The sequence below is a fragment of the Colius striatus genome, chromosome 14 (genome assembly GCF_028858725.1).
Source record: "Colius striatus isolate bColStr4 chromosome 14, bColStr4.1.hap1, whole genome shotgun sequence".
In the NCBI taxonomy this organism is placed as follows: Eukaryota; Metazoa; Chordata; class Aves; order Coliiformes; family Coliidae; genus Colius; species Colius striatus.
In genome coordinates, this window is record NC_084772.1 from 12,385,103 (window position 1) to 12,398,899 (window position 13,797).

The following is a 13,797-nucleotide window of genomic DNA, read 5'->3' on the forward strand; positions in this document are numbered from 1 at the left end:
TTAAAACAAATGAGGTTTGCAGCCAGGTGTGACGATGAAGTGATGCCCACTTCAGATACCTCTGCTTGGACTCTGATTCTCCTTTTAGTACATCCTTCAAGAAGTTAGTAACACAATTACATCTGAGGAGCAAGACCTGTGGATTCACATTTGGAAAGTTCCTTCACAGCCTCCCCAGGCTGTCAGCAATGCGTGGTGGGCCCTTGAGGTCTTTTTAATATTCTCCCCATCCTACCTCAACTCTAGGTTATTGTGGCTATCGATTTCATCTCCAGATCTTTGGATTTTGCAGCCACCGAAGTCACTGTGTAAACGGCAGCAGCTACGTCTCTTCTATGAGAGCATCTCTAAGGGGCTTTTTAGAGAAAGGGTAACACTGCTCAGCTTTTCAAAGACAGCAAGCAGGACACCAGTGGGTCAATGAAGAGAGAGATAGGTTCTGGCTATCCTATGTACGTGGCCATGCCTGAGCAGAGATCAGCCCCAGTCCCAGTTGGTCCAAGGCTGAAGGACGACATGAACTGGGACAGGGAACGAGCTGAATGGGGAAGGTGATCAAATCAGGGAGATGACAAAATCCCATCTTTTGAGAAATGCACTGATTAAAATGCACATTAAATGATGGCTTTAGCATCCCAAATGACACTCATGACTGTCTTGGTATTCACCACAGCCATCAAGGAGCTGACAGTTCTCAGCTCTCAGTCTGCTTCAGTTGTTTATGAAAACTAGAACAAACTGAGGATTTTTTTAGCGATTGAAACACCACCACCCTCCAAACAAAAAGTGACAGGTCTGAAACAAGGACATTGCCATTTTCCACCAAGTCAAACCCTGTTGGCAGCAAAGTCTTGCACTGTCATTCATTGGTATGAAACTCCTGCCTTTAATGGATTTTCTTCTTTGTAAGGAGGAAACTTCCCAGTATTTTGCAGCTAAAGAATTAATGCCTTGTTTTCAACAATAACCATGATGTTGTTTTGTACTTAGATTAAATGAAGAGTAAAAAATGTGAATGCTGGCACAGCAGCTGTGTGGATATCTCCTTTTATTTACTGTTATATCCTGGAGGCCTGGCCATGGAACAGGACCCTGTCGCACTCAGTGCTGTAACACTGTAAAGCATAAGCTGGTCATTTGCTCAAAGAAGTGTAGAGAATAATCTATGAAATATTAATACCTAGGCACCTAAAAAGAGACTCTCAGTGATATTCTGCGAAAATTACTTTTTGAAGAATTGTTTATTTTCCTGTATATTGCAACAACAGACTATATCTGAAATTGTTTACTAAGACTGATTTTATTTGGAGGTTCTGCTCACATTTTAAAATTGAGACACTCCTCTCACAGTAAGCACAGATGTACGACACTGTCATTTGTGACTGTACTCCTGCCAAGAACATCAGATTCCAATTAATGGTTCATGTAAGGTAACAAAAAACAGCATGTCTAGGCAATAAGGACTGTCAAGGGAACAAAAGAATTATTATGTAAACTAGATTTCATTACTATGTAAGCAAAATAAAAGTTCAAATTAAGGGTGCAGTAATACAAAATAGATATCTATTTTTGGAATAAGTGAGGAATCAGGAAGTATGCAAATATATCTATCTCCCAAAAAAATGCCTGTGGAAGATTAGAAATTGCAATATCTGCAGTATACCTCACTATAAGGATGAATTGCTGTCTGCTGCTAAGCAACTCAACAGTTGATGGGTGTATACATTGCTTTTTCCATGGAAGAACTGCAACGTGTGTCATGCTGGATCTCATCCCACAGACATCGGCTACCAGGCACAGCAATTAGAAGCAGAAATAGTTCCAGGCCCACCTGTGAGGGCCTGATTTTGTGTCTGTCTTTGGATCAGGAGAGAAGAAAACCACAGGTGATGTCTCTGTGCTGGCTGGTTGTTGCCCACGGGCCATTAGACAAGCTAGAGATGCAGGGACACCCTCCCCCCTGAAACCAGGGGCTGAAATGCTTAGTTGGCATCACCCAGAAGTTTACTAAAGCCAGCAATGGCATCAAAACATGGCCACAGCAGAGATCACCAAAGATATTCATAACTGCAAATACTGAACCACAGTAAAAGACTCGTGTACCAACACAAACTAGTTTGTGGTACTTTTTCCCAGCTAAATTGTCACAGAACATTTTTAAGCCTGTCAAACAGCCTGTCCCAGTTGGACCACATCCAGTACGGCAAAGTCCTAATCATTTTACCAAGCTAAGTGCAATCAAGCATTTAAATTAGTCAGAATACTAACATTACATTTAGATTACATGAAATCAACACTGAAGTGAAATCTCAGCCCTTTCACTCTTCCGTATTCTCCCACTGCATATATCCAACTTGTAATTATCTCATTTATTGTAAAACGAACAGAGTGCTGTGCAACTAATGAAAGTCTTGAATTCCATTTCACTTGTCTCCTGATCCCTTCTCTTTAAGCCCTTGTTTCTCTTGCTGAGTGCTACTAATGAAGACTAGTTTATATAATCTATCCCACTTTTCCCCAGAAGCCTGAGCTGCCTATAGTCACCTGAAGGAACTGCTCCTCAGTCTTCGACTTTGAAATCAGCAGCAGGTTACAGGAGAAGATGCCCCAAGCATCACATACCACTGGTGCCATTTGCAAGTCAAAGCTTCCTTTTCTACAGGAGAATCCAATTACTAGCTGGAGCTTTTGGGACACAGCTCAAAGTTAATATTGGGGGACTGGAAGGCACATGATGTTTAACTGGCTATTTTTATTTGAAACATTTTTGTCTTTTCCTAGGTTTTAACTGTTGTATCAGGTTTAAGGTACCTAATAACTTCTCTGTTACTGCAGGGAATGAAGAAGAATCACCTGCCACGTATTTGAGGCACTGCTGCCTGCTGAGTCAGATAGGGCTGAATTTTAATCCATCACTACAGTGTGGTTCTGAACATAATTTCCCATGTCATTGTTGCTCCTTTACCCTCAGATGTCACCAAGCTCCACTGCTATCGTAATGGAAATAATAAAACACACAGATTATATATTTCTTTTTTTTCTTAAAACCTAACCCCGAGTAGGAAAAGAAATAGCACATAGTAAAAATCAGCAAGTTGACAACTGTAACATAAACCTGGAAGATGAGGAGAATGTTTAGATAGAGAATTTTAAAGACATGAGATAAAGAATTGCAAAAGCTACCAGCAACACTGTTTTAAATTGAGATCAATGACAAGAAGCATTTAAAATCTAAAGGACAGGTCTTGTGACACACAGAAAGCATGAACAGGCAATGGCATTCAATGAAACAGCTTTTTCTTTTGTGATCTTTTGATACTAATATTAGTGGAAATTGCACAGCAAAACTCCTAAAGCATACCTATGATACTTTTAATACCTTACTTATAATTCAAAGCAAAACTGGACTATTTTGATTTTTCTCTCCTCCTGCACCTAGAATGAATTGTTCAGAAACACAAGCTCTGTTAGTCTCTGCCAGAAACTTCAATAAATATTCAGATAAAATTCTCCTAGCACACAAAGTCTTTTGCAACAAGCTTCAACAGGGAAAACTAGTATCTCCTTTAAAAAATTAACCGTAACTAATGAAACCTAAACCAAGAAACAAAAAAAACCCCTAGTACATGATACTTTCTTTCTCAGAGGGGGAAGGAAACCCTGGGATATGGCAGGGCATTGTCTGCAGCACGGCACTGCACTGACACAACACTTCCCTTCTCTTCCACCTCTGCTCAAGTCCTAAGCTCCCATAAATACCTGGCCTCACAGACAAAAGCTGCTGGGAGCCAATCACTTTTTTGTTGAGCACACGTAAGATGCTGCAGCAGAGTAAGAAGAACTGGAGATCTCTGGGAGGGAGATTCCCACAGGAGAACCTTAAGCTACAGGTCGGTGTTTGACCCAAAAGAAAACAATAAACGCTGTGGATTTCAGTGTTGCTCTGCACAGGAATGCTGTAGAATTGAAAGGCTTCACCAATATGTTTCTTGCCTGCACTCTGCCTGCTCAATGGTCTGCACAACCACACAGCTCTGCTGTACAGGGATTCAAAGAACCAAAAAGGAAGTGATTCATGGGGACCCCATGAAGCACCTTCTCTTTTCTCAAGGTGTACAATCGCTTCCAAGAATGAAACCTAGGGCTAAAACTGGTGAAAGGCCCTTTTTGCTCATAGAAGCACCTATCACACAGGTCACTTCCCATTTGCAGGTCCTGGGTATGTACAGCTAGAGCAAGGCTTTGCAAGGTTATGACCAAGTTTAGCAATTTGCATCACTGGGGCTTTAAATAACAGCTTTAGGCTTCTGGGTAAATTCACCTCACCCTCTGTTTCTTAAAGGAAAAAACATTAATGCATCACTTACAATGCTAACCACAAAAAATTGAAATCTGCTTCAGCATAAAGTAGGATACATAAGGAAAATAATTTTTGCCAGAACAGGAAAGGGAACAAGATTATTCCTGTATTCTCTAGCAGGCTTGGTGACTTAAATCTCCAGACAGTCATCTGGGATCTGGAAGCAAGATTGCTGTTAAAGCCAGATGCAGCTTGCACACAACTCCGAGCAGCAGAGATGTTCCTTGAGTATGGAAGGACAAGGATAACTCCAGGATCAAAACAAACTTCTAATCTTACTTTGCTGATGCAGGATAGCAATAAAAAGATCAACTTTGCATGAGAACTGAATGAAAACTTTGAGGTAAATCTTGTAATTTTAAAAGACAAAACAAAACGAAATTCTTAATTCATAAGATGTTAAATCACAGTAGTTATTAACCTAACTTAAATTAACTAGCTTATTATTATAGAAAGTCATCAAATGTACTTAGCTCTTTAGAGTCTTACAGTCAATTAATATAACATGAAATTGAATCAACTCAAGCATCTAGAGACACAGAACCTAGATTGAAATGAAAACTTCAGCTCCATCTACCTCAGGGTCTGAAAATTTGGGATCACCTACCACATTTTCTTCATTGCAACAGGCACAAACCCTCATTTATATCCCATATCGAATTTACCCAGAAACAAATGAAAGACTGTGGGAAAACCATCTCCATGATTAAATTTTGCAGCTGAAGCTAAGCCCAGTGGAGTTTTCACCCTTTGAAGCTAGCTGTGTCTGACTAAGGGCCAGATTTTCTGAAGTGATTAGTACCACTGGGGCTGAATTTTCAGAGCTGCTCAAGTTGTAGTTAGACCCTTAAAAGAAGCAAGACAGATTTTCAAAGAAGTATTCGATGCTCAGCTTCCCTGCAAGGAATACCACGGTACACTGCAGGAGACCTTATTCCCCAGGGAGCTCTTGACTGCTGAGTACTTCCGAAAATCAGGACATTTACTTATGTCCTTCAGTGGGAAACTGGTGGTTATGGCCTTTTAAAAACCTTACCCTAAACACAGTTGCTAAGTTGCATTTATTGCTGGCCAAATCCAATTATCCTTTATCACAGTAAAAAAACCCCAAAAACCAAACCCAAACCCCAACTCAAAAAGGCAGGGAAATGTTCTGCTTTTCTAATAACCCAGAGTATCCTTTGCAGATAATGTTCAAGGTTTGTATAGGGTTTGTGGAAGAGGAAGAAAGTGCTTATTCAATGCAGCATGTGAAAGCAGCTTACTGGAAAAGATGAAAACTTATTATTGCCAATACTGAAAAAAGAAATCTTTGGCTACTAATGAATAACTAATCTAAGCTAACAATGTCTGGAAATAGTTTTTTTGGAACACACGAAACTTTGTGACGGATAAAAATTAGGAAATTAAAGCTTATTGTATTATTCCAAATGTAACTGTTTACACTTGAGGAAAAATAATGGAATAATATCCACTTGGAAAGTTTTTATTTTTAAAAAATCCTTTGTAATACTCCCAGAAATTCCCTCAGCCAAAAGCAAATAACTTGCTTCTTAACCAGCTAGGAAAAAAGAGCATGATACTACAGGCATGGGCTCAGCGTACAATAAATACACAAATGGCTTTATGAAATTCCTTGTGAAAATCTTGCTAGCTGGTAAACATGTAAAACACGTACACACACACACACAAATCACTCCACAGTGTACTAGAGGTCTTCAAAATATGTTTTCTTAAGAAACAATGAGGTATATATAAACCCCCTCCCATTTAATAGAGACACATATCATACTCATATGAGAGGTGCCCAGTTGCTCACGTTTGATTTACCTGGGGATAATCCCATCCCCTGAAGCCTTCCAGTGCCTCCCTGGCCCCACAGGCTCACGGCTCCCTCCTGCTGCAGGCTGGGACTGTGCCTCCCCTTACAGCTTCAAGCCCAGAGAAGCCTAATGAAGGTTCACCCCATTAACAGGCTTTTGATGTGGGTTTTCCATTGTCAGGTGCTCCAGTGCTCAGGTACCTCACGTTAGTCAAATGGCCCAACATAAAGAGCCTCATGCTTTGGCTTAGAGAGAAGTGATGGATCCAACAGAGGTGGAATTAATACTGCAGAGTTTAAAGGGTCTGCTCTTCTGCTGAACCCTAAACTCAACTTTTTTCAAACTAAACTGATGCCACACATCCACTTACATGCACAATTTATATGCAAATACAGGACTTTAGCTATTTGTGAGCTCACATACATGCTTCCCCCCCATTCAGGAAATTTGTCACTTAGCATTTGTTAGTTTGGATTTTGAAATTAAATTAGCCAGGCAAATAATGTAAGAAAGCAGTTGCACGTTTCCATAAACAAATAATGTAGATATCTGTGGGTATTAAATTCCCTGTCTGCATAGAGCTCTGGTATTTTTACACAAATTAAGTGTGAAATCAGAGCCTAACTCATTTGACAATAAAATCCCTATGTCCATTTTGATTTATAAGACACTTCTCTACCAAAATTGTGGATAGGTCTGTCTGTTTTCTGAAAAAAATAACCCTTAAATTATATAACAGACCAGAAAATTTTAACAGATATGAATCTGGAAATCTCTGTTGAAATTAAAGTTCTCGCTCTAACTTTCAAAGCATACCATTTTAAAATAAAAACTGAGCACGGTACTTTTTACTCTCACAATTCTTCTCACTTATTCCTAAAATTTAGTTATCCCTTTACCCTACCAAGTCTTGAACATGTGCTCTAGTTTACCTAAGTCCACCGATCTCAGAAAGGTTTTTCGCAGCGTAAGAGAAAACAATCTAAAAAAAGGCAGGGAACATCAGGGTGCTGGATTTTTAAGTCCATGAAGTCTCCAAGCAATCACATCCCTTGTGCTTTGCTGAACGCCTCTATTTGTACATAGTGAGAATGCACTTGGGACAGACAGAAGGACAAACATCCATCATTTCTGTATTAGCTAGTGAAGAAACCTTAAAATCAGAATAGGGTTGGCTTTTGATTTTTGTTTCATTTGTATTCTATATAAGTTTAGTAGCTGATGCCAATTCATTGTCATCACAGTGTTGTCTCTCAACAATAATTATACTGTGAACATAACAAACACGCTCAAATACTATATACTGTTTCTTCCCTGCCTGCAAAAGCAAACCTAGCAATAGAAGGTGTTACAGTCTGTTCACCCAACATGAACCTGCTTCAAAATATACTTAAACCTTACCTAAAAAGTTTCTTTTTCAGGTTCTTGTAAAAGAACATCTTACATAAGAGAGAAGGCAAACAATCTATTTTCATACTGTATAACTGAATACCCTTGAACAATCAGCCTCAAATAACCAAAACATAACATAGAAAATGCTTCTAAAATATTTCCGAAGTTGTTGTAAACTGTCTTTCTTTATTAAAAACCTTAAGTTCAATTCCCCTTAGTGATTTTTTTTCTAATATCATTGCAAACCTCTTGTCATTCATTAGTTACAGAATTTTACCCATTCTGCTTTCAGACTGCATGTTTCCATGTTAATCCAAGGAAAAAGACAATCACTTTCTGTTTTCTGCAGAAACTCAGAATACAAGGCATTATGCTTTCACATTTGCAAAGACTAGAAGACTTGATATATTTTTTTCTTTCTGTTCTCACAACACATCTACAACACATCTACATTGGTGCCCACTGGAGATCAAAGTTCAAGACAGGAACTTTGATCTAGCTTATTTCCATGTGACACAGCCATTGGGACTTACTAGCCCAGATGAGCAGTGAGCTCTCACTGTTGTCTCATATTTGGAATGGAGCAGGTGATTTGGCCCACTACAGGTCTCAGGTAGACTGGGATGCTCTCTGCCACAACATAGGGTATGCTTGAGTGATATATGTTACAGCAGTGACTCATGTAGAAACCGAACAGACTGAGAATGCCCAAAGGGCAGCATCAGTTGACTTTTCCCCAAAAGCACTTTCTGTTTTATTGAACTTAGAGATTCCCTTAAAGTAAACTGCATAAATAATCACATCCAGAAAAAGACAGGCTTAAATGCACGTCTGCTCCACCTCTGAGAAGATGCGACTCGTTTACCATGCATAAACCCACAACCAGAAACGCTGTTGGAATTGAGAGGGGTTAATCTGAAAGGCCATTGGAAATGGACTAACACTAACCTCTGGGTAACCTCCAACGTCATGCACATCGATTCCAAGTAGATGTCCAAGTCCGTGTGGCATAAATATTGCACCCAGATGAACCTTCACCATGTCATCTACGTTGCCTTTCAGAATGCCAATTTTAGTCAACTCCTCCAGATGGACTCTGTCAGCCAGACGGTGCATATCAGGCCAGGCGACCCCTTAGAGAGCAGAAACAAGCAGCTGAGTTAACTATTGCTAAAAGTTTTTAAAGAGGACTTTCAAAAAGCAGATATAACACATATGTCCTTTGTTTATATAAAAAACAAAGGTGGAAGGAGCAACTATATTAGCACAAAAATACTTTAAACAAGACAAATTTATTTTAACATGCATCCGAAGCACAGAAAACTACAAACAAGAGAAAGAGCAGCATCCTGTAATCTAGATCCACATGCAAAAATGCTGAGATACTGGAATAAGCATGTCTATGCAGATGCAAACGTACCAGTGAGTTCTCTAAAAGAATGTCAACTGTAAAATACAGTTACTTGAAATTTAGAACACAAAATATTACTCTCCTATTATCTTCAATGATGACTATACCCATTTTAGATGGACAGTACTTTTCTACATACATAGAAGATTTAAAGCCCACATCTTTCTGGCAAAGACACTGCTCAGAAATTAATGATTCCCTTGTGTTAATGGGCTGTGTAAAACATAAGTCCTCTAATACACGTACTAAAACAGCATTACAAAATACTGTTGGTTGACTAGAGACAGAGTGCCAGGATACATTAGATTTCTATTATTTTGGTATAGGATACAATTTTGTTTGACGAACTGCTGGGGAGGAGGAGAGAGGAAGAAAGCAGCTCTTTTGTTAGTAACACAGTACTGTCTTAATTAGTTCACCATGGCTTTGAGTCATCATCAACAGAGCGTTGCAGAGTCAAGACAACTAGGGCTAAGGTACAGTAGAAGAATATTTTCCTTGTTCAATTTTGGCATGATTAAACAAATAATAATCAAGCAAATTTAAAGGCCAAAACCCCATCAAATCCATTTGCTTTAATCCAGTTAAACACGCAGCTCTAGGGTCTTGTGAAGATGAATGTCATATCATAATTACATTAGCACTTTTTGCTGAAAGTACTGAGACTTCAAAGGCTGAAATAAAATGATCCTGTGGGAGTGCTTAAATAAAACTTCATTGTCTTATGTAGCTCTGATATAGGTTAGAAACAAACTGAAAAGCAAGTGGCTGCTCTGTCTTGCACAAAGAAACTTATGCACCTTTATGCTCCCATTAACACTGACTAGGAGTCAGCTCAGCATGGGAGTTAGTTAATAGGAAGCTTTCTTTTCCCTAGCAGATTACTCAGAGATCAAACTTTTTAGCCTGTTGCATGCGGGCAGCTGAGAAGCACTCTCCTTGCCCAAGCAAAGCCCCAGGACTGAGGTGTGCAGCACAATGCGAAGGACACAGTCTTGGCTGCTGTTTCTTCACAAAAGCCAACAGTGCCCGAGTGATGCTCATCTACAAAATGTGTGCAGTCTTCCTGTCCAAAATGTGTTACTTTTCTGGTTTTCCTCCTTTAAAAATTAATTTTTATTCTTCTTTCAGTAAGAATGAAAACAACTACAACCAGTTTTCTGGACTACAGGATTTCCGTGTGTAACTCTTGGTTCAGCTCCTGCTCTTTGCATTCCACTCTTAATGCTCTAAACGTCTTTAATATTATTTCTGGGGACATTAGATGTAGTTTTGAGATCCCTCCCATGATTTTTTAGCTGAGTGTTACTACGTGCCTTCTATTTTCATCTCCGTGACTGCAAAGCCACATGAAACGTCTGACCCTGGTCAACTATTTGAAGCCTCATCCTCTCTTGATATAAACGAAGGTCAGAGCTCCGCTGCTGTAAGACAAAACACAACTATATTCCGGATACTCTGAATCAACTTAAGATGAGGTGACTGAGAGAACTGAAGATGAGGTGCCTGTTGTTGGCAGTACAGCTTCCCTCTACAGCTGTGCTAGTACTATTCATCCAAATCCAAATCTACAGAGTTCACTTAAAGAGATACAGCAACCTTTATTATACTAAGGACGAGATATAACTAAAAAGGGAAGAAATATTAAACTGATCAGAAGTGAAATCACCAAAATCAAACTTTTGCCGTCAAAGGCATGTGTAACAGAGCACATGACTTTACTGTCCTAACTGGGAAGATTGCTGTGGCTGCAAATCCTGAGTATTCCAGCGCATTGAGCAGATCCGTTAGAGTCCCTTCTTTCCTCACCTCTACTATTTTTCTTTTTCTCTCATTGACAAAAAAAAAAAAAAAGCATGAGTATTTCCCCTCTCTTCCTCCCACCCAGAGCTCTGCATTCTCCATCTGTTTTGGGTTTTATTCATCTTATCTATTTTGTTAGAGACTGAGGACAACAAAAAGCTCCACTGCAAAATAAATAACGAGCTTGGAAAGAAACTCTGCAGCTTTGGGCTCTCTCTTGGAACAAGGGCAGTGCCTCAGAGTCTAGTAAAATGACTCTGGACCACTCTTTTGTCATCTATCCAGTGCCATCAGCTTTGCTAGAGATGGGAAAGACTTAATCTTTCATGTATGCTGCAGAAGTAGGAGACAGCACTGGGACAGCTCTGGCTGGAGGAAAATGCAGCTACTGCTGGAGGCACCCTGCTAAACAGTACAAATGTTGTTTTACAAGTACATAGGTGTTTACATTTTTTTTTTTAATGTTTATAAGTACATTACACTTTCTACTCTATTGTCTGGCTTCAAGCCCGTGCAGCAGAACTCAAACACCATATTAGCATGAAAAAGCAGTTAAAAAACAGCTAAAACCCACAATGAAACAACTTCATCAAAAGTGGCTCTAACATCAGCTATGTCAGGCTGACTGCTTTGCAACACACCACCAGCCTGCACTAACTTCCCACCACCAATCACCCACTAGGATATTTTACTCATATATTATTCAGGACTCGTATTTCTAAGCTTCAGTGAAGTTTATCATAGTTTCAGACATGCTTTTTGTGTAAAAAGGTTTATCACAGTTGCAAACACACTTTTTGTGTAAAAAGGTTAGTTCCATTATTATCTTTAAGCCAATTTATAAACCACTTATAGTCCACTGACACATGAGGTTTAGAAAGCTAGATTGGAGGGTCCTTGGACTTTGACAGCTTGTACCAAAATGAGTCTGAACTCATGAAAATCTGCTGATGATGTGTCTGCTCCATTCTTAATTCTCTGCCAAACGAGATACTGGGTAATACAGGTCACTAAACCAGTGACTGGCTCCACGGGAAAGCTCAGTTACCAAGGCTCATTAGGTTGCGATTCATTACCTGCCATGCAGCATGTGCTTGGGCAATGGGCCAGGACAAAAAGCACCTTGTACGGAAACCAAAGCATTTGAGATCCCTTGAGAGAGCAAATGAACTACACACTCACGGCCAGACAGTGGGTATATCCAATAATGAAATGTGACAGACAATGGATTAATTAAACAACATATAACTACAGAGACTATTAGTTATCAGATGACATGCAAAGAGTAGAGTGGAGGTTTGCAGATGTGTGAGGAGCTGTGTTTAAAGATGGTAAACAACACACTGAGTTTAGGAACAGAGTTTGTTTAAAATTTATTCCCATCAACCTAAATGTTATCTGATACTCTTAGATACTACTGTGGCAGAAAAGAAAAAGATAAGATGAAAACATTTCCTCTCTAATTATCTGTTTGCCAAACCCATCAAATTTCTGACAAAAGAAAGTCATGTTTTAGAGACTCGTAAACATCATATAAGGAGCTCTGCAATAATCTGTGACCTCTTTGATCATACCATTGATAGAGAAGATTTTTGTTCCAAAAAAAAAAGAGAAATACTTCTAGCAAAACCAGAAATCCAAAGCATCCATATCTTTTAATAAACATATCATAACTTTTTAAACAGTAAAGTTAAAAAGACGAGTTGTTATAACACATCACACCATAAACTGTTCTTCAGTTGCTGTTAACTCACTGGCATTTTCATTTCAGTAAGTATTTTCTGATATTTTATTAGAAGCTGTTAGAGAACATAAAGTAGAAACAGCATACTAACATAATTTAGAATTACTGCTGGTATTCAGCCACTTTGGGAGGAAAGTGCTCTGAAAAGGCATAACAGGATTTTTTTGGCCACCACTTAGGGGTACTTTGTGGCTGTAATGTGACAATGATTAAACCACAAATGATTTAGCAGGGTTTTGTTGTTGTTGTAGGGTGGGGTTTTTGCCAGCACGGATGTCACAATCTTGTAAAAAAAAAAAAAAAAAAAAAGAAAAAATTTAGTATGGCAATGTTATAGTAACTTCTCCCCAAATTGTGCTAAGGTTAAGTTACATTTAATTTCTGAGTGTCAGACAGGGGCAAAAGGCCCAATGTCCCTTGGCAGTGCCACTGAAATGCAGACATAACCCACAATCCCTGCCCAGCCAGCAACCCACTGAAACAGATTAAAATCTGCCACCATGTAGTGACCATAACAGACATAAACCAGTAAGTCCTTAAAAAAGCCAATCAAACCTGGTTTAAAAAACAAACCAAAACAGCATTTAAATACTACAATCAATTATTTCTTTCCTCTTCACTTGGGTGCTAGAGAAGAATTTGGGGTATTTTTGATTTTGATGCTTTCTTTTTGTCCCACCAGATAAAATATTCAGTAGTTGCTCACTTTTCGAGCTTGTTTTCTTGCAGCACCAGGTAAGGCAACTCTGCAACAGGGAAAGGGATCAGAGAGTGAGCAATCAAAATACTGTACTCAAACACCAACAATGTTTGGGCAACAGGTTCAAAACTTCATAAACTGTGTAGATAACTACCTGTAAGCCTGACAGAGTCAGCATTAGACTGCTATATAGATGTCTAATTCAGGAATACCATTTTAGGCTGTATTTTGCAGCAGTGGCATGGCTGCAACTGGCTGCCATATAAGAGCCTGTTCAGTTCCCCATGCTAAAAAGGGGATGGGAATTATATTGAACTTGCTTCTGAGTTACATCTGCAGGAACCTGCAGAACTGACTGCAGGCATTACTAGACTTCAGCCTGCTCTGTGCCATGAGTCCTGGTGCTGTAGCTCCGAACCAGGATAGACTTCTTCAAAAACCATCCCTCAGTTCCCCAGTAAGATGCACTGCTTGACAAAAGCAGGAGCTACTGAAAGGAAACAGAAATGACTCCCATCACGGCCAAAATCCAGACCTCTTCTTCAAATGGGTGAATAGAACTGT

The 13,797-nt window shown here is 39.3% G+C and overlaps 1 protein-coding gene across 1 annotated transcript in view; it reads right to left on the minus strand.

The window, feature by feature from the left end:
• PEPD (peptidase D) overlaps positions 1-13,797 on the minus strand; it is a 134,663-nt gene that overhangs the window by 11,047 nt on the left and 109,819 nt on the right. The window contains exon 13 of the mRNA XM_062007912.1: positions 8,524-8,708. Coding sequence (XP_061863896.1) covers positions 8,524-8,708 — 185 coding nt within the window. The remainder of the gene's footprint in view (positions 1-8,523; positions 8,709-13,797) is intronic.